The following is a 22,345-nucleotide window of genomic DNA, read 5'->3' on the forward strand; positions in this document are numbered from 1 at the left end:
AAATATGAATAATTTATTCAATACTATTAAATGAATTTAACTTTTATTCATTAGTTTTAGTTCTGTACTAAGACCTAAGGGATACAGATTAATATGACAATATCCGGTCTTCCAAAGTTTAAAATGTAGTAATCCACCTATCCCCCATCCCCTCACTTTCACTCTCCACCTACTGTATCTCAAACCCATCGCCACCTTCCACCCATATGGTTCAGGCTAAACACTTAAAAGTCATCCTGAATTCTTGCCTTTCAACACACAATCAATCAGCAAGTCTTATCGGTGTTAGTTACCTCCAACAACATACACCCAGAAGCCCACCACTTCTCACCAACTCCACTGCTAATGCCCAAGTATAAGCCACCAGCAAATCACTCCTGGACGTTAGTAGCAGACCTGGTGTCCTTGCTCCACTCTTGCCTCCCTCCAGGAGCCTGTCCTCTACCCTGCAGACACAGTATTCTTCCCAGGGCATGAATAGGATCACATCATTCTCATGATCAAATCTATTAGCTGCTGGAATAAACCTTGTGATCTGACCTATGACTATCTCTCTAACTCCATGCCCTACATCTGGCCCTTTGTGCACTAACCACTAGCCAGGCTGGCTTTGTTTCTGGCCTTCAAACAGCCCACTGTCTTGACATCTGTGCTCCCCCGCAAGGTGGTTGTTTTTTGTTTTTTTTTTTTGTATATTTTTTTATTGGAGTTTGATTTGCCAACATTTAGCATAACACCAGTGCTCATCCTGGGTTCTTGATCCAGGTGTTCTTCATATGGCTATGCTCTCAATGTTTAGGGCTCAGCACAACCTGACAGCCCTGACAGCCCTGCCAGAGTGAGAAAGTAGAAATCATGAGCTAGGCATTTTAGCTCACTGTTCTGCCCTATTTTTTAAAGTAAACTTTTTGTTGAAGTGTAACATAATTACCAAAAAAAAAAAAATGCAGACTTTAAATGAATCTTAATGAATCTCCCACAGTAAACACACCAATATAACTAGCAGACACATCAAGAAACAGCACCCAGAAGACCTTCCAGGTTCCTGCTCCCAAGTCACTATCCTCATAATGAGGTAATGGCAATCATGATTTATAATTTCATAAATTAGCCTTATCTGGTTTTGAAATTTATATAAACAAGTTCATGCAGCATGTACTCTTTGCCTCCAATTTCTTTCACTCAATGTTACGTTTTGTTACGTTTTGTAATTATAAAGTTTTATAATATACCATACTGCATTTGACCATTTACTTATAGGTGGACATTTGGACTATTTCTAGTTTGGGACAACTTCTCATCACGCTACTAAGAAAATTCTTGTATATGGCTTCTAGTAAATATACGAACAAATTTCTACTGGGAATGTGCCTAATGGAATTGCCACATTGTATAATATCCAGCTCTAGTAGGTACCACAAAACAGTTTTCCAAAGTGATTGTACCAATTTAAAAAACCCAGCATCAGTGTAAATGAGTTTCAGATAATCTTTGCAAATATTTGACATCATCTGTCTTTTTAATTTTAGTCATTCTGATGACTATATCATGGCATCTCATTATGCCTTTGGTTTGCATTTCCCAGATGACTAATGAAGCCAACCATCACTTCGTGTTTATTGGCTATCTGGATATCTTCTTGTAAGAAGTGCCTGTTCAAGTGTCTGCCCATTTTTCTTTTTTTTTAAACAAAATGTAGTTCTTAATATACTCAGGATACAAATTCCTTTCCAGACATATGCATTAAAAATTTCTTCACTTTTGTGATTTGCTTTTTCATTCTCTTTATGGTATGTTCTTAATTTTACTGTTATCCAATGTATCATTTTCCTCTTTACGGTGTTTATTGTTTAAGAAACCCCCACCTACCCTAAATAATGATAAGTAGATAGTATTCTACATTTTCTTCCAAAGGTTCGTTGTTTTTACCTGACATGCTTATATTTATAATCATTTAAACTGACTTTTCATATACAATGTGAATAAGGGGTCTTCTTTTTCCATAAGAATAGCATTTTGACCCCATACTATTATTGAAAATTCCATCCTTTCCCCACTGTATTGATGACATCTTTGTCAAATACAGTGTCTATTTTTCTTATCCTTATGTCAATATTACTGTATTAAATTAGAATGCCTTTACAGTAAGTCTTGATATCTGATAGTGTAAATCTTCCAGTTTTGATCTTTCATTCAAGGTTGGCTTGGTAATTCATATCCCTTTGGATTTTCACATCAATTTTACAATCAGTTTCCACCAAATCAAACAATCAACCAATCAAAACTTTCTAGGACTTTTAATGGGATTGCATATTTTGAAATCTACTGGCTTTATGCATATGGTTAATTGTGGTAAATGTTTTGTGTGTTTGATCAATTGTCATTGGGTAGTGTTCTGCATATATCAGTTAGGGTACATATATTAATTATATTGATCAAATTATTTCTCTATCCTTCCCAGTTTTATCTTCCTGCTTACTCTCTCAGGAGTTGAGAAGGATGTGTTAAGTCTTCCAGTAGAATTGTGCTTGTCTATTTCTATTTTTAGTTCTTTCAGTTTTTGCTTTCACACTTGAAATATACATATCCTCTAGTGTACTGACCCTCTTCATTTCTAGTAATGTTCACTTCCTTAAAGTTTACTTGTCAAATACTAGTTACATCTGATTTCTTTTCATCTTTTTCATGCTTTTATTTCCAGGATTTCTGTGTCTTTATGTTTTAAAATTGTCTGTTAAGGACACGAGGCTGGTTTTTGCCTTCAATCTATTAATAATAATCTTTTAATTGAAGTCCATTTAAATCTAACATAATTATTGATCTAATTGGATTGATAGCTACCATCTTAATATTTACTTTCTATATGACCCAGTTGTTTCTTTTTTCTCACTTCTTGCCTGATTTTTTGCATTAAGAAAATTCTTTTATCATCCATTCTTTTCCTTTAATTAACTTGTTAGTTAAAACAATCCTTTACTATTATTTTAGATAATTTAGTTCAATTTATTTGATGATGCTACAACTTTGGAACTCTTAGATTCCTTTTGTTACCCTCCTGCCTTTCAAATTATTATCATATAATTACATAAATTGTATATACTTTTATTTATTTATTTATTTTTAATTTTTATTTATTTATGATAGTCACACACAGAGAGAGAGAGGCAGAGACACAGGCAGAGGGAGAAGCAGGCTCCATGCACTGGGAGCCCAACGTGGGATTCGATCCCAGGTCTCCAGGATTGCGCCCTGGGCCAAAGACAGGCACCAAACCGCTGCGCCACCCAGGGATCCCAAATTGTATATACTTTTAAATCCATAAAACATTACTATAATTTTTAGTACCTTCAACATTTATATTTATTCACTCATATATTTACCTTCTGTTACTATTTATTCTATCTTGCATTTCCATGTTTCCATCAGAATTCATTTACTTTCTCCCAGAAGAGCTACCTTTACTTTAGTTTTTCTTTGGTGTAGGTCTCTTGGGTTTTCTTTATCTGAATACATCTTTATTTGTCTTTAATTTTTTGACAAAACTACTTATTAAGCAAATCAAATTTGGAAGGTCTGAAATTTGTTCTAAGGGAAAAGTATCAAATCCTTTATATATGCATCCAATTTTACTGTAATAAAGAAATATATATATACTTTTAAGATTTAGAGCTATTTTCTCTCCTTTTCCATAAAAGAAAAACCAAATTTAAAAATAAACAGTAACAAAATTACAACAGAAAGTGTCGATTCCAAAAAATCTTACACAATTTGGATGATTTTTCATCAAGTGGTAGAACTCAAGACATCATTAGAAGAAAATTTTATTTTAAAGGTATCATGTTAAGCTTCAATTAGGCATGTCCAAGACCAAGTCATGTTGTCTAAATAATAACTTACTGCCATTATCTTTTCAAGCTTGCATCTGCCCATTCTCTCCCCTGTCCTTTTAATACTAAAACACCCAAACATCTCAAACTCATCCCTTCCCTCTTTAGTATAATTCAATTTATTAGATTTTTTAAATTTAATGAAGTGCTTATATATGGTGATAATGCTAAATGTCCATATTTATATAGAGACATAATGTAATCTCCCAGTCTTTTAGAGAAAGTAGTAAAAGCCAAGGAATTTAAGCACAAGGATGAACACTCTCTAGCTTCCAGCAGGGCAAAGAGAAAAATTGTCTTCCTTCCCACATGGTGGGAAATAACACCAATAATAACATGGTGATGTGTTATTTCCACACCACTAGATTCACATTTTTGAGACAAAAAGGGATAACAAGTAACTTGGATCAGAATAGAGATATTTTTCCCATTGTATTTTGCTCAAGATATTCTTCCATAAAATAAGTAGAGAATCATATCATAAAGATAAGAAAAAAATAAAGAGGGATCCCTGGGTGGCGCAGCAGTTTGGCACCTGCCTTTGGCCCAGGGCGCGATCCTGGAGACCCGGGATCGAGTCCCACGTTGGGCTCCCGGTGCATGGGGCCTGCTTCTCCCTCTGCTTATGTCTCTGCCTCTCTCTCTCTTTCTCTCTGTGTGTGACTATCATAAATAAATAAAAATTTAAAAAAAAGAAAAAAATAAAGAAACCTCATTAGAACAAAGCAATGAACACAAAAGGAAAAAAGAGGAGATGGCAACTTGCTCCCAGAAAATATAAAATTTTAAGAAATAAAAGGGAGGTCGGAATCTAGTAGTATCCTGTTAACACATATATATCTTCCTGTTTCCTATTCAACCTTTCTCCTTCTTCAACATCATCACCATTTTCATCTCCTTCTCCTTTATCCTCATCCTCTTCATTATCGATATGTTCGAAGTCTTAGTTACCAGCATGAACATCAGCTTCTTCTCCTTCCCCTTTTCTGTCATCCATGTAAGAAGCTAAACTGTCCTTTAATAGATCTGACCACATAGCATCTTGATGAAGTCTCCTAATTCACCCACTCCTGTATCCAAATCATCGGTTGAACGAGGTGACAAGGGTTGGAGGCTTTTCGTGGCATCTCTTCAAGAAATCTTTATTTTGTATCTGACATAAACATTTTATCAAGTCTTTCCTAGATTCCTATTTGATCTCAGTCAACACTGAAATTGGGTTCCCACTTTTATTGAGATGAATGTATTTTAAAGTAAAGATTTTCAGCAAAATAAAACCTATTTTATAATATGATTCAATATTTTCAAATTCTGTCACTTCAGTTTTGAGAAAATAGTTCAGCATCTCTTCCTTCTTATCCCTAAGCAGGGTAGTCATTTGCACATGGTTGACAAACATTACCCCAAAATTTGGGATTTGGGAGATCAGTTATGACCTCTTTTGAGTGGTCTGCAAACTTTGTTAGACTATTGTTCTACTTTGAAAACATCCTCACTGGCTTGTTTGTAAAATCTATTTCAATTTACATATCTATGTATGTAAATGCCTCTTTCTGTTCTTTCCCTCTCTTCAGAGAATCCAGAGTGGCAAATTTTTCCTCTGACTGGGATCTGGAAGTGGTCTTGCATTGCTCATTTGAAGAGAAGATGAAGACTTAAGGTTAGGTCTAATGCTAGGAGAGAAATCCCAAGAACCAGTCACACAGGGACCTGTTCACATTTGAAGATGCTCAGAGAACTAGGCCTTCATTTTTTAGTATTTTTGCTGGGTATAGAATTCTAGATTAGCAATTATTTTCTATCACCTTAAAGCTATTATTCAGTTGTTGACTGCCTTACCACCTTTTTATTGTTGCTGTTTCAAATGTAAGGTCTCTCTCTCTCTCTCTCTCTCTCTCTCTCTCTCTTTCTGGCTGCTTTTAAGATTGCTTTAGTTTTCAACAGTTTTACAAAGATATATCTAGGTAGCCTGTTTTTTAATTTTGCTTTTTTTCAGATGCTGCATGAGGCTCAGAACTCAAGAAATTTGTCATTATCAGATTCACTTACATCCCATATTCTTCCTCTTGCCCTTCAAATCCTAAAAAATCATAACATTACAGATACATTAGATATTTTCACTGTCTCATGTATCTATTTTTAGTCCCTGTGCTGCATTTTCAATATTTGCTATTGACTTCCTCTTCATTAAACCTATCTTTCGCTCTGTCCTATCTAATATCTATTCAAATACTGAATTCTCAGCTTCAGTTATTATATTTTTTCTATTCTAGAATGTACATTTGACATTTATACATCTCAATTTTTATGGTAAAAAAATTTTCCACCTGGTTATTTCATGTTTCTTTTCTTCATTTTCTAGAGCATATCAATCATGATCATTTCAAATCTAATTTAAATTAATTTAAATTTAATTGCTAATTCTAATCAATATCTGAAATATTATTTATCCTCTGTTAGTTTCCATTGTCCAGCTTTTCTCTCAGATTTAGTCAAATAGTGCTATCTCTTAGCATCAAGTCATTTTTTAAAAGACTTACTTTTTTTTTTATTTTAGACAGAAAGAGCAGGGGGAGGGGCAGAAGGAGAATGAGAGAGAATCTCAATCTGATGTGGGGCTTAATCTCACAACCCTGAGATCATGATCTGAGCTATAACCAAGAGTCAGATGCTCAACTGACTGAGCCACTCCAGTGCTCCTTTTAGCATTGAGTCATTTTTAATTAAATTCTGGACATTGTATATTAAGAAACTTTAGAAAATCCAGGTATTGTGTTTCTCCACAGTAGGTTTACCCTGACTTTTGCCAGGCAGAGTAGAAAGTGTTCATCACCAACTAATTAGAGAGTGAGCTGGGTTGTGGCAGGCTTCAGCCAGTCTCAATCGAAGATATTCCTACAGCATAGCACTGTAGTGCTTCCAACTAAAAGCAGTACACACTGAGGGCCCCTTCTCAGAAGCATGAGACTGCAAAACACTCCACTTTTTGAAAATGTGTGGCTGAACTTAAACATTCTGCCACATAGTTTCATAATGCTGCCAATATCTTGAGGAGGAATCGGGAATGTTTTTAGTTCTTCTAGATCTCCAAAGTTGTCACTCCAACCTCACAAGCCTGCCAAAGCTCTACCTATTCCTCTATGCTCAAACAACATGGGCTGAGCTCAGATTTTTAGACTCTTGTCTAAAATCCAGGATCAGCAAAAGTCTGACCAATTTTCAAGTGTAAAGAGACTGCAGGTTGTCATTTCACCTCTCCAAGTTTTCTCCCTGGAACCCCAGACCTTCTAGTACTCCTTGCTATAACAGCTCTGACATTATACGAATCATTTTTATATTCAATCTGTCTTTGTAGATCTCAGCAGGAATATCGATATGTTCAAATTCTTATCTGACATAAATTTTTTTTTAGTATTTTATTTATTTATTAATGAGAGAGACAGAGAGAGACAGAGAGGCAGAGACATAGGGAAAGGGAAAAGCAGGAGCCTTGCAGGGAGCCTGATGTGGGACTCGATCCTGGAACTCTGGGATCATGCCCTGAGCCAAAGACACACTCAACCGCTGAGCCACCCAGGAGTCCCTGACATAAATTTTCTTGCCCTATCTTGTTTTCTTTATATCCACATCACTACTTCTTATTGTATTACTTATAAAGGGTGTTTTACGTCTAACTTTCCCTACTACAACATAAGTCCCAAGAAAACGAGGGCTTTCTGTACCCTCAGGATAAAATCAGACTGAATATTGCCTAACCATCGTATCCTTCCTTGTTCTACCATACTTCACTTACCATGCCTATTTTTGTTATATAGAAACAATGCCTATTTTTTTCTCTGTAAAGATTCCCAATGGCTTCATTGCTTTGCAGTATCAGAAAAGAGCAAAACCAATTCTACATGTACATATTCTTAATCAAAAACTCTTACTCCCTCACTCTGTTTCCTTACTTTCCCCTCTCGAAGAAAGAGAAATTCAAGATATATTTATTTTCGTTTCTTTCCTCCATGGTTCCTTCCTTTCATTGGGCTGATGAGACCCTGACATTCATTTCTCTCTATGCTCAACTCTCTGCTGTAGGAAGCAGACCTACCCTCAGGCTCAGATGTGCCCTCTACAGCAGACTGCAGACCTGTCTGTTGCTGTCCAGGCATTCTGGTATCCTCCATTCCAATTTTGCCTCAAATAGAGCCTGTGAATCAGGCCACAGTTCTCATCACAGTTGGCAGGCAAATATATTCAGAACCTACTCTTCAGGCCCAACTCTTGCCAGTGCAAAGATCAAGATTTAAGAAGAGGAGTATAAAGTCCCCACCACTCTAACAGGGGGGTTCCAGTTACCTTCTCCAATACAGCTTTTCTGGAGCCATGAACTTAATTAAGAGAGTTATGCTCATTATCATGAAGATATTTTCATCTTCAACTGGCTCCTATCTATTCTTCCTTGGTTAGAAACAAAGAGAGATACAGAAAAGGGTTTTTAATTAGGAAATATCACCAGTATGTAAGGTTTGGGGGTTGGGAAAAAAGTTCTCAAAAATAAACCATATTTAAAGCTCAATCACAGAGGGGGCCCCAGTTCACCTGGTATGTACATTGATTTTGAAATAATAATTTACTATAACTGCAAGAGATTAACAATTCTTACAAACACCTACAAATCTTGTAATCATATTTCTCTAGCTATGTTTTTGAAAGCATGTTATTTACCCAGAGGTACAAAATCTTTTCTGCAGACAAAAATAAATAAAACTACGGTTATTTGATATTTTGCATTTTGTGATATGCAGCTACCTAGTAGAATGTAATGACCAATAGCCCTGGTAATTCTACTAGCCTCAGACATGAAAGATGTTTTCCTAATCAATCTTCAAGGCAATAGATTTAGAAAAGTAAACAAATGTAAAAACTCCTTAAGTGCCAGTAAGTCACAATCATACAAGTAAAGCTGACTCCTCTCATCATACTTTATGTACCCTACAATGTGTTAATTCTGGCACCCTTCCAAGACCACAAGCTCCTTAAGGATAAAAGCATGGGCTTTTTAAAAAAACAAAGCTAAGCCCTGTTTTGTTGTCTTTCTAACACATAGAGATTACTTTTCTATCAAGTTGTAGAAACTTTTCTTCTAAGGTTTAATAGCAAGAAATCAAACTGTAACTAAGTAAAAGAGATTTTATTTTTTCCTATAAAAACATCACCCCGAATTTAAATATTTCACTTGACTCTCCAGGCTCTACCTAGTTCTTTGGGATTCTGTATGTGAGTTTTTAACTAGTTAACAGCAAAAACGTTTTATCCACAGAGGACCATCCACTATTACTGAACCGTAGAATGGTATTCTGGCTCAACCTGCATCAGATCACACCAGTAAATACCCAACTACACCCTGAACTGTTCAAAGACTGAGAGGTAAACATGGACCCAGCATGAGTAGGAGAGAGAGGGGGATCGGATTGAGACCTCTGTGATGTAAATTTTAGGAATGAATGACTCCACTGGAAATGTCAAGATGACACCAAGTTCTGAGAACTTACCAGGCTAGTTTCTAGACAAAAACTTCCCACAGGTGATGCCAAAGGATGCAAAAGGATGCTTTGGAAAAGGAAGGGAAGACCCACTGCAAACAGAGCAAGAGCAGTTTGGAGGATTCAAGCACACACTGGATTCACCAGTGGCTAGTTTAGAATACCTGAGTAATAGGCTGGGAGAGGAAAAAGTATCATCTGTGTAGTATTGTATATGTGCCAAAATTTAAAGGAATGCATGTACAGGAAGCATAAAGACCTAGAGTCTAGAGAGGAGGTATTTGAACTGTGACTTGAAATACTGAAGAAAGTATTATAGAAAAAGAAGCTCTTGAAGATTTATTTTTTTAAAAGATTTTATTTATTCATGAGAGACAGAGAAGGCAGATGGAGAAGCAGGCTCTATACAAGGAGCCTGACATGGGACTCAATCCCAGGTCTCCACAATCAGGCCCTGGGCTGAAGGCAGCGCTAAACCGCTGAGCCACCTGGGCCGCCCGGTCTTAGAGATTTAAAAACAAAGGATGATTGAGAGTTTTAGCCACACATGAATGGAATTTGGTCTTAGAACAAGTCTGAGCGGGTATAGACTAGAAGGAAATTCTCAAGCTCCAAACCACCTGGAAGAAAGTACACAAAAAGACTGTTCTACAGAATAGAATACAATACAGACAATTGGGCTCATTCCACTAAATTATCCATGGGAAGCATTTATAATCAGACACTGGTTTATAGCCTCAAGCTCTGATTGGCCTCAGGTCCAAGAAATAAAGAGATCTTCTGCTAAAGCACTTAATTCTAAAAGAAAAACAAAAATCTGAGGTTATCAACAAGTCTTAAGGACAGATGAAACTGACTCTCTTCAGACCTGAATCTCAAATCCTGGTGGTCAACACAAAAAGAGGCTGAGGTGCTGGTAAATTCTCTGAAGCCGTGGGCATCAATAAATTTCCAAGCTATTCCAAGAAGGTTGTAGCAGATGGTATTAATGCTCCCCACTGATCCCATTAGATCCCTTTATATCCTATCCCAAACTGACAGGGACTCACACACACCAGTGGGCTCCTGGTGCCTCCAAGCTCTTTGGTGTGAAATGGGCACCCACAGGGTTCACAGGTCCTGGCCCTGTCCACTAGAACTATTGGCACCATAAACAAAGTGCAAATACACACTGAGAAAGAGCTATGCTACATGGTTTCTCACATGGTATCACTTTCCAGAATATCCTAAGGATCTGATTCGTGTTCCATAACCATACACAGACTAGGTTAACTATTGACTTGAGAAGAACGACCTAATGGGAGCTGCACATGGTTAACTTTGTAGCTATGGGCCATATTAGAAATGACTTCAATAACCAGTCTCAAAATACCCACCAGAGAGGCGAAGCTTCCTATTTCCCTGTAAGAGGACTCAAAGGGCTCCATGAGATGAAGACTGCAGGAGGACCAGTCATCCTCCTTCCCCTCTACTCTTTCTGAATCTGCAACTCCACAGCTAAATAACAAAATTAGACTTTACTAGTATAACTCAAGGCTGGGAAGGAGCTCATTCAGTTAACTTCATAAATTAAAGAATTAAAGCTAGTAAGCAGCAAACCTTTGGAATTCAAAAGGTGTTGACTGAACCACTGAGAGAGGTGTTCCCCTGCCCTGCCCCACCCAGCAGCACAGCAAAAACTGGCTGACAATCCAAAATGAAAACCCGATTAGGAGGAAGACCTAGAGGAAGGAGTAAAAGGACGCATGAACTAATAAGGGGTTAAAAGGATCAAAGGTCTTAGGTGAAAAAAAGCAGGTTCATCAAGGGGAGACTCTTCTTTAATACTCTTCGGGGTTGCATAAAAAGTACAAATATTACTTATTCAAAACCCAGATATTAAATAAGAAGTAAAAATAAAATAAGAGCATAGCAATCACTAAGTGAATGGAACATCCCCTGAACCTACAACGCATAAAATCAATAGTTCTTTGGGCAGCAAAGTGAAAGGATGGGGAAACCAGTGTGTGAAAACAGGTACCAATATAAAGACATTACAGATCCATGAGAATAGGTCATGTAAAACTAGATAATCTGCTGCTACACTGTCAACTACAGAACAGTTCAGAAACAGCCTACTTAAGTTTCTGATATGCAAGTGTCTCCTTCAAAATAGAAATTATGATCATTATCTATTTCACAATATCTCATAACCAGCTGTGCAAAACAGTAACCCATCACACTAAAATTTTCAGAACAAGTATCAAAAGCCCTTAACAACCTCCTAAATAGTTGATATTTGTATATTTATGACTTATTTTGGTTATCTTTTTGTCACATAGATGTTTGATTTCTGAAAATTGCATGGTTAAAAAAATTAACTGCTGAGAAAATTAAGACCTTATAGAAAACTAACGAAAGCCATTGAAAATATGTTTACATTCATAAAAATAAACAAAACAGTACATTAAATTAGGCAAATCAGGAACATTTTCCATCTTCCACTTCTGGTGAGGACAATATTATGAATTTCCATTTTCTATCATCCACACTGTTGAAACCTTTCAAGAATCTTCCTCAAGCACTGTTCCCCACCACCAGCAGTTTCAGTAATATTTTGTTTGCAGATAATAGACTATAATGGCCTTATGTGTCCAGTTGGCTAGGCTATAGTAACCAGTTATTTATCAAATAGTACTCTTAGCGTAGCTGTGAAGGTATTCCACAGATGTGGGTTTTTGTTTTTGTTTTTTTCACAGATGTGGTTAATACCTACAATCAGTTGACTGTAAGTAGATTATTGCCAATACTGCAGATGGCCGGCCCTCAGCCAATTAGTCAAAGGCCTTAATTGGACCTGAAGCTGGCCAGAGATGTTCTGCCTTAAATCTGCAATGTCAACTCTTATCTGAGTTTCCAGCCTGTAAGACTGCTAACTTGATCCCAACTTGCCACCCTAACAATCACATGAGCCAACTCTTTGAAAAAAAAAAAAAAAAAATACTGGTTCTGTTGCTCTTCAGACTCAAACTAATAAATACACATTCAGAGACTTATGTAACTCTCTACCCCTTTATGTTACACCTTTCTGATTTGCTGATCCTCCTTATCTCAGCCTCATCTACACTGAGCTCAGCTCCCACTCCATTCATGGAACCTACCAAATACAATTCTTGGAACTGAGGTTTTTTTCCCAAGTTTTTGCTTCAATAATCTCTGTATCTTTACTTCTCTATTTCTATCCCTCAGGCCCTTATTTTCTAATGATTAGAAAAGACAGTAACAAATATAATTGGCCTAAACTAGGATGAAAATTCTTATACAAATGTACATTTGCATGTACAGATCCCTGCATTAGGGAAATTTCAGACTGCAAAAGACTGTTAACATAGTGACAGTTCTTGAACTATATGTAAGGTACATTTTAAAGTGGTATTTTCATTCCAATAAAGAGCGCAGAACTGTTTCTTTACAATCAGAGCTGCAGTGGTGAAATAAAAGTCAAAGGGAAAGTATAATTTCCATTTACAGGAATCAAATTCTTAATCCAGTACCAGAACATGCTTCTTTAAAAATCCAAACATCCTGATGCATGAAAAACTCCTTTTTCAATGATCAACTATAAACTTCAGAGTTCTAGAATTGTCTAATAAGGTATTTCAACAGTATTTTTTTAATGCTAAACTTTCAAGTTACTCAGATCCCTTAAAACTGAAACATCCCAGCGTGTAAATAGCCAACTGGAATCAATACCTATTAACTTAGCCTTGTAAATGCACTAAACAGTATAAAGAGACACATTAAATATTTAAAATAACAATGGCATCCTCACCTCCCACATCAACCTGTAATCCATATTTTCATCCAAGTCTTCTGGCATTCTCTTCTCTCCAGCAAACGGTCCAAATTTTTCACCCTGTGTAGTGATGATTACATTTAAAAGGGGTCAGTGTAATAATCAAGTTACTAAAACAAACTTATTTCTTTTCTGGAAAAAATTTTTTTTTTCTCCAAACCTTCATGCCCAATGAGTGAGACACATTTAAAGTATTAACTAATTTACGCAACACAAAATATTTACATATTTAAAATCCAATTTAATCTGTTTTCAGTTTAAGAGCCCAAGTCCACAATACAGGAGCCAACATAAAAGGGTTAAATTGCTTAACATTCAAATTCTGACAAGGCCTCTGGCAAGTGGTCTTAATATGACAAGCATTGAGTTTTGCCTGACTTGAGAGACAAGCCCACCAGGCAGAAAATCACCTGGTTTCCATAAAAATCATAAATTCATCCCAATTATGAACAAGAAAGAAAGTAGGCCTGCCATTCTTAGAGGAAGACTGTTCATAAATAAAGTTTAAATTCCCCTGCCAATCTTTCAAACAGCAGAGGCAGCACACTGTAAACCAGAGCCTCTCACAGTATATGCCATAGAGCCCACCTGGCATGAGAATCAACAACCACGCTTGTTTCAAATTCACAATTCTGGGCTTCTTAAAATCAGAATCTCTGGGAATAGGGTACAGGGAGCTGTGTTTTGACAAGTTCACAGGTGAGAAGCACTGGTGGCTTGCCCTCCGCAGTTGTGAGGAAGGCTCCAGGGTAAGAGACATTGTTTTCTCAACTAAGACAACCAGAGCAGAAATTGGACAGACAGGCAATGGGGTCAAGTTCGTCCAGCCAGACCATCGTAAAACGTATGCAGAGAGGACACTGGGCCATTGATGCCTTTGTAAGAGTCCTCCAAGCCTGCCTGTGCCTAGTCTTCAGGAGACCCCTTCCCTTCCTAAGAGGAAGAAAATGCCAACTAAAATTGCCAGAGGAACTTTGATAAACATTGCTGGAGGCAAAAACAACCACCAACCAATGCCACATTTTGAGGAATATAAGTTACTTAGTGAACAGCAGAAAACCCAACTCCTGAAAAATAGTAAAATGTTAAAGCTTAAAGGGATTAGAGCTAACTAACCCAGCCCCTCATTTTACAAATAAAGATTCCGAAAAGCTACAAATAATGGCAGCACCCAAAAGACCTATTCTTTAATGTTAATTTAGGAACAAAAAATCGCTACAGAGATTCTTCAAATCCAGATCATAATCTGAAATAACCCAAGCACAAGCATAAGACTGCTATTTATAGTAACAGAGTTACTATGAATATGCAATCAAATTTCAGACACTGGAAGCCAGCTTTGCCTCTTCCCTCCTTCCACGCCTCACTAGCCACTTCATGCCAAAACTAGGCTCTGAGCATCACTTCTCAGGCAGATACGACGGCCCCAGAGATGGCTTTACTTTAAAAAGTAATCATTTTTCACCTCAACATGGGACCTTACCATTATTTAATGGTAGTTAAGAAAAGCTATACAAGCAATTAAAGAAGTGGGGCACCTGGAGGGGCTCAGTCCTTTAAGGGTCTGACACTCCGCTTCCGCTGAGGTCAAGCTCTCAGGGTCATGAGATGGAGCCCTGCTTCAGGCTAGGCACTCAGGGTGGGGGCAGGTACTCAGCTTGAGATTCTTTCCCCCTCCCTCTGCTCCTATCCCCCTCTGCTCCCTGCTCTGCTCTGCCCCTCTCTGGTCCCCCCAAATAAATAAAGTCTTTAAAAAAATGAAAGAAGAGGGGGTGGAATTAATATATATTGAACCACTATGTGCCACACTGCAAATGTTAGAATTCTCAATATGTGAGAATTTCCCCATCTAACAGCAAAAACACTGAGAATCAAATAGTTTAAGTAAGTTGCTGGATTAAAGTCAACCACCTAGGGATGCCTGGGTGGCTCAGCGGTTGGGGCATCAACAGAAGGCATCTGCCTTCGGCTCAGGGTGTGATCCCACGGTCCCGGGATCGAGTCCCATATCAGGCTCCCTGCATGGAGCCTGCTTCTCCCTCTGCCTATGTCTGTGCCTGCCTCTCTCTCTCTCTCTCTGTCTCTCATAAATAAATAAATATTTTAAAAATAATAAAATAAAGTCAACCACCTAGCAAAGATCACAGAAGGGCTTAGGAACCAGTGGTTTATTTTGCTCAGGCACCATCTGCTTCACCATGCCAGCACTCAAAACCCTCACAATAACCATGTGACCCAGTGCCCAGGCAGCTCACCCTCCTCTTCTTACTTTTCATTAACTACAACATTTAGTAACTCTGTTGGCCATGCCTTGCTCATAGCAGTCACTCCATATGTGGGCTGTTGAACTGCTGGAAGAAACTGATAGGCTGCTGTGAAAGCCAGTCTGGATGACAGACCAGAAAATAAGGTGTGTTTTTGGTAACAAAACTGAGGATTTGGTATTAATGCATGAAGTTCACCTTTCCATTCACCTATCCACATATTAGCATTTATCAACCACTGCAGAATGTAATAATCTAAGTTACACACTTTCCAATGCAACAGATCTACCCATGCCAGTCAGGTTGTCTCTGCAGTTCAAACTGGGAGGGGGAAAAAAAAGGAATCAACCAATTCAGCAGTGTTCAAAGGACTGAAGAGGAAGGATGGAGACCCAAATAAATGCACTGGAATCAGTTTAAAAGACTGCTTGGGGGACTCCTGGGTGGCGCAGCGGTTGAGCATCTGCCTTTGGCTCAGGGTGTGATACTGGAGCCCCGGGATCAAGTCCCACACTGGGCTTCCTGCATGGCGCCTGCTTCTCCCTATGCCTGTGTCGCTGCCTCTCTCTCTGTGACTCTCGTGAATATATAAATAAAATATTTAAAAAAAAAAAAAGACTGCTTGGTTGCATGTCTAGCAAGATTATTTAAAAGACTTGCAGCTTTGAAAATTTACAAGAATCAGGACTCTGATTTTAAAGCCTCACTGTTAATAGTGAATGAGCATTCTATCATAAACTCAAAATACCAAACTATAATAATATGGCTTTCAATTTTTTTCTCCACCCCATACTAAGGAATAAATTTTATATCTCAGCTTGGTATATTCACACGTACACATAGAAACACACACATAAAACTAAAATACAAATGTCTTTAAACAATGCTACCCTTACTCTGTACAACATGCTCCTATATTTTATACTCTATTTCACTTCACTTTTTAAAAAAATACTAGTTCTGACCCAGTAAGTTAATTTCATAACTCATTAATGGCTTGCCATCCAGTTTGAAAAACACTGACATTAAAAACAAACATATAGGAGGCCAATTTATAAGTATGCCAGTGAGTATATTAGCATGATCTGATCAAATACACTTGAGTTTCTGTAGCTGCAAGATTATGGAAACATAAATAGCCAACTCTTAATTATCCTTAGCACTTACAGTATGAAACACTGCAGATAATTAAAATAATTTATATTTGACTATAGATGAAGATTTTGTAGTTACTGGGCCCAATCTCACTGTGAAGCTTTCCCCTGAGGATCCTAGCACCTGCTACCCCCATTTCCCTAACTCCTTGTTTGTCCTTGTTTCTACTACACAAACAGCACTTTCTTATCATTGTGATTTTACTGCATATTCTGCTTTATTCATTAGCCATTTCCCACAGGAATTCTAAACTAAGAGTAAGTCTCTTCTACCTCAGTGGGCTTCAAAACTGCTTGGGTATCACACCTATGAAAGGAAGATTTGGGGTACACACTCCACATAGATGTGATGACTCTTTTAGCTGAACCATATGAAACTGCCAATATTTTATCATTTTCAACTATAAAATGAACATTTTTCATGATTCATTACAATATAAATTATATATATATATATATACATTACCATAATCAACATAAGCTGAGGTTCACAATTAATAACAGGAAGGAAACCACTTTTTCAAACTGTCTTCTTGAAAATTTCAAAATTTTTTGGCTGACTTCTTGTCATCATTGGTTTTACCCTCTGTGATTAAGATGCTGAAGATCTACTAGCAGCAGGAAAACTATCAACTGTACTATTTTCTTGCTGTTCCTGTGTGCCTCCATTATTGATGTTTTCTTCATTGCAAGAATTTTCCTAGAATTCTTCCCATCAAGCTATCTAAGGGGTCACTATCTCAAATGCTTACAAGGTCAGGCAGGAAAGCAGCACAACATCTGACATCCAACAGCAAACATGTAAAGGACCTATTAGGCAGTGACTCAGAAGCTGGAAGGGCATGCCCACTTAAGCTTTTCAAGGGCAACTGAATGTTGCTATATCACAATGGAAACCTCACGTTGCTAGATATCTGCAAGTGGTTTTAGAGACTCTGACAACTCAAACATGTGTATGAAATCACTACTTTTCCATGCTGGCAATGAACTCCAAGTTTTCAAAACTCTGCAGGTCAAATAAAATGTGAGTTCAAGACAATTCAAAATGAACTGTGTAGACAGTGAACTGTTCAGGCAAACTCACCTCTCAGACTGGCCCACTGCCCAGCCTACAACGGTGCTTCTCTGCTGTTTCTAAACAGAGCAAATAATTAATCTATTCAGTTTGCCACCCACTGGACTAGATGGTAACTTTTTTTTTAAGATTTTATTTATTTATTTGAGAGAGAGGGGGGAGAGAGAGAGCACAAACAGGATAGGGAGGGGCAAAGGAAGAGGGAGAAGCAGACTCCCCACTGAGCAGAGAGTTGGACTAGCAGTTTGATCCCAGGACCCTGGGATCATGGCCTGAGCTGAAGGCAGACCTTTACTGACTCAGCCCCTGAGGCACTGGACATTAACTTTTAATAAACAAAAAAGTATGCTTATAAACATGGGCCATTTTCTCTCATTTTGCTTAATATTAGTAAGAAGTTGAAAGCAAGATTTACTGCAGATATCTTCCTTAGAACAGTGGAAAGAACACTAGCTGAGGCTTCAGGAGACCTGGATCCTAATCCCCTGCTCTGCATTGATTAGCTGGAACACATTCGGATGTCACAAACTTCTGAGCTTTAGTTTCCTCATTTATAAAACTTAGGAATTTGGAGTAGCTGATTTCTAAGATTCCTTCCAGCTCTTAAATTCTATTAGAAAGAGCTTCCAGGGGCCAAATTTAGAACAATTTGAGAATCAAAGAAAATAAAAGAGTTACTGATTGAAACACATTAGCACATAAACACATTAATTCTTAATGATTGTCCGAGAAAGAGAAAAAAATTTAAACCTCATTTGCCATCATCAGAGGGTAATAACACGTTAAAATTAGTAGAGGGAAAGGGGCACCTGGGTGGCTCAGTTGTTTATGCATCTACCTTCCGCTCAGGTCATGATCCCAGAGTCCTGGCATCAAGCCCGGAATCAAGCTCCCTGCTCAGGGAGTCTGCTTCTCCTTCTCCCTCTGCCCTTACCAACCCCCCAACCATGCGTGCACTCTCTCTCTCAAATAAATAAATAAATAAATAGATACATGATAGATAGATAGATAGATAGATAGATAGATAGATAGATAAATAAATAAATAAAAATATTTAAAAAAATAGTAGAGGGAAAGAACTAACATTTTGTCCTACCTTCTCAATACCCTAGTTCATGAAAACCAGACAACAGCAAATAGACGGAAAACTCTTCCCTACAGAAGACTGCTAATTTGTAAATAAAGGAGCACTATTCATTTGAATGAAATCACCATTTTGAAAGCCCTAACAATGTAACTGATTCAGGCAAGGGTTATCAATGGATGCTAAAATCAGTAGATACAGGTTGATAGTGAAATATATTCATACCGTATCAGCTCACAGATTACTGGTTTAAGCACAAGGTCCCTTTAAATGCAAAAATGACATTACCCACATGTTGGCACTACTAACAGTGGGAAAACCAGACATTATATACCCGCGACTATAATGCAATCTGAAGTAAACCATTCTAACCCTTCATTCCTCAGTGTCTGCCATAGGACCTTGAGAGGGGTGTTTGCTGAACTCTACAGGCACTTCCAGGGCGAAAGGGCAAGAGAACATGAATGGACTTCTTCCCCCTTGTCCTGTCTCTCACCCAGCACCTGGGGAGATCCATGCTACCTAGGAAGAGAGCAAATGGATAAAAGACACATGAGAGAGAGGCAAGTGTTTCCTGCGATTCCTGCTGCTAACACTGCACTATTTATTGCAATGTAAAAAGTATCCTTAGGGTAGAGAGAAATATTTAATACACAATGTCAGAGAATTTTAAAAAATTAGTAAAATAATATATAGCTAACTTCCAGAATTGAAGAAATACAGAAGATAGAGAAACACATTAAATGAAGCCCTGGGAGAATTAAATCCAGATTGTGAGATACTCTACAATTAGTCAGATCTCCTCAGAAAGTCACTGTTGTCAATATGGGAAACAGGAAAAGGGAGGCCATTAAGAGATTTGACAGACATAACCAAATATAATAGGTGGTCACTGATTCAATCCTGGTTCAAAAAACAAGCAACTATAAAAACATTTTGGAGGCAATTGGAGCAATTTAAATATGGGCTGGAATTAGAAGATGTTAGAAAATTACTGTTATTTTTGTTGAATGTTAAAATGATATTATGGCTATTTAGAAGAATGTCCTCTTAAAGAAATATTGAGGGGAAAAATTGTCATAATGTCTGAATTTACTTTAAACTGGCTCAGTGAATTAAAAAATATATACATGTAGATAAAGTAAATTGTATTAAAGTGAATCAATCTGCAGTTGCATCATTCATATGTGAATTAATGATAATTTTTCACAGGAGTCTAGGGTCCCCACTTAGAACCAAATTTTTTTTCAACATTAAACAATTGTGCATGTGTTGCTCTTGCAGTACAATTAGGCCTTCAACAAAGTGTGTTTCTAAAAAGTTCAGTATGAAAAAGATCCAACCCTCTACTATGTTCAGTATGAAAAATACCCAGTCCCAACTATGACTGTGTGGGCAGAGATCAATTGCCTTGCTAGATCCATACTCCTTAGTACTGGAATGCTGACCTTATTGAGGGTAGTAATGTATGTAAGTAGAAAAACTACATTTACCAGCTTCCCACTTAAATAGGGAAGAGAGCTAACAACCTGCAGAAATCATTATACAAACCAACCACAAAGGCTCTTATAAGAGGGCTAAGTCAGCTGGCAGGTACACCCTAGGGCCTTGGTTACTTTCTTTTTCTCCCCACCTGAAGTAAAAGCATAATACCTGGAGCTACAGCAGCCATCTGGAAGCCAAGAGCATGCAAAGACTTCCACCTCAACATCTTAAGCTACCAAACTGATAGCAGCAAATACCTACATGCCAACTTCTTGTTATAGGGAGAACCTAATTCCCAAGGTTTAGATTACTGTAGTTCTCTCAGCTACCACAGCAAATGTCAAGGAAAAGAAATATACTAGTGCCCAAAATATAACAGAATCATTCTGTTATAAAACAGATATGAAATGGGAAGTGTAGGAGAATTATGAGGAAGAAGTGATTTTGGACATACAATGACCTGCATATAGCACCCTCCGTTAACTCCAACCCTAAGCTACTTGCCTCTCTTGAGCAAAACAACTGCAACTAGAGTGTACAGCCAAATGGACGTAAGTGAAGCATTAGTTTCTGGCAAAAAACTGGTGTGAAGCATTTTCTGCAGGGGAGTAAGTAATAAACTGCAAAACAGCAGAAGAGCCAGTGCTGAAGACTGGAAATGCTGAGAAAATTTTGCAAGTCAGAGATGGGGAAGAGGGCTCCAGCCTACACATTCTTTTCCATGTTTACAGTCCAGGAAAGTACAAGGAGACCAGACAGCTAAGGAACAGAGAATTGACAGCCTATCCAGTGCAGGCCCGTGGCGATACAGACTCCTTTGCCTGTAAGGAAGGACTGACACCACAGAGGGTTTTGTAATAACTGATCTTGGGCTTCGATAAAACAACCGAGGCAGATTGCCTATACAAAGGGGCCCAGCTGCCTGAGAGAGAAGGATTAGCAGAAAAATGAGAACCACTCTGTAAAACTGAACTTCTACAGGAGACAGAATGCTTTAATTCAAAGGAAATTTGCACAAGGAAAAAAAAATTTTGCACAAGGAAATTTAAAGAGATTCAAGTAGAGTACTCAAACACAAACATACATACACACATACTGCTAAGAGTGGGGGAAAAAAAAACATCATTTCCCAACTAAATATTTTTAGAGAATGAGTTGAAAGAGAAATACACTAACTTGAAAATCACTTACCCAGTCAGGAAGTCCTTTACGGTCAGGTGGAAGGAGAGCTACTCGATGATATACACAGACTCAGAGAGAATATTATCCACATGATGATGCGAAAAAGAATCACAAAAAGTCTCTAGCTAAACAAATGAACCAGAACAAAGGAAAGAGGATGGCAGAAGAAAATGAATAGCTGGCCTATAGACACACAAAATCAGTGACAATTAACAGGGTGTGTAGACTATATAGGCTAACTAACAATTCTTGAAGTGTATCAGGGATATACTCTTAGAAGTTCTATTAAGACACCATTTAATCAGAACCCAACAGTTGTTGGGGAAAGACAACAGGAAGGCAAAAGCATCCCAAAAGTTGCACAGCATGGGGTGGCAGCAGGGAGGGAAGAAGACAGTAATGGAACATCTTGTAGAAGAAACTGTATTTTTGTGGGAAAAACAGTTGAGCTTGAGCTATCATAAAAAAAAGCATGTCCATCGTATTGTGAAAGAGGGTGAGAGTAAGTAAATCACTAAAGAAAAAGAGTAGAGGGGATCCCTGGGTGGCTCAGCGGTTTAGCGCCTGCCTTTGGCCCAGGGCTCAATCCTGGAGTCCCGGGATCCAGTCCCACATTGGGCTCCTGGCATGGAGCCTGCTTCTCCCTCCTCCTGTGTCTCTGCCTCTCTCTCTCTCTGTGTGTCTATCATAAATAAATAAATAAATCTTTAAAAAACAAAAAAACAAAAAAAAAAAGAAAGAAAAAGAGTAGAATTAACAAAGTAATCAGAGGGGAGAAAAGAATGAACAGTGACTTGAACAGGCAACAAAATAAGGAAAATTTCAAAATAAGTCACAACATAAAAAGTAAT

At 37.8% G+C, this 22,345-nt stretch overlaps 1 protein-coding gene across 5 annotated transcripts in view; it reads right to left on the reverse strand.

Moving 5' to 3' along the window:
- PRDM5 (PR/SET domain 5) overlaps nucleotides 1-22,345 on the reverse strand; it is a 201,097-nt gene that overhangs the window by 166,091 nt on the left and 12,661 nt on the right. For 4 of the 5 annotated variants that reach the window (XM_055317114.1, XM_055317110.1, XM_055317112.1 and 1 more), the window contains exon 2: nucleotides 13,227-13,310. The exons of the other annotated variant lie outside the window; for it this stretch is intronic. In XM_055317114.1, the coding sequence (XP_055173089.1) occupies nucleotides 13,227-13,310 (84 nt within the window). The remainder of the gene's footprint in view (nucleotides 1-13,226; nucleotides 13,311-22,345) is intronic. 5 annotated transcript variants of the gene reach the window in all.

The sequence above is a fragment of the Nyctereutes procyonoides genome, unplaced genomic scaffold (assembly GCF_905146905.1).
Source record: "Nyctereutes procyonoides isolate TBG_1078 unplaced genomic scaffold, NYPRO_anot_genome, whole genome shotgun sequence".
Lineage (NCBI taxonomy): Eukaryota > Metazoa > Chordata > Mammalia > Carnivora > Canidae > Nyctereutes > Nyctereutes procyonoides.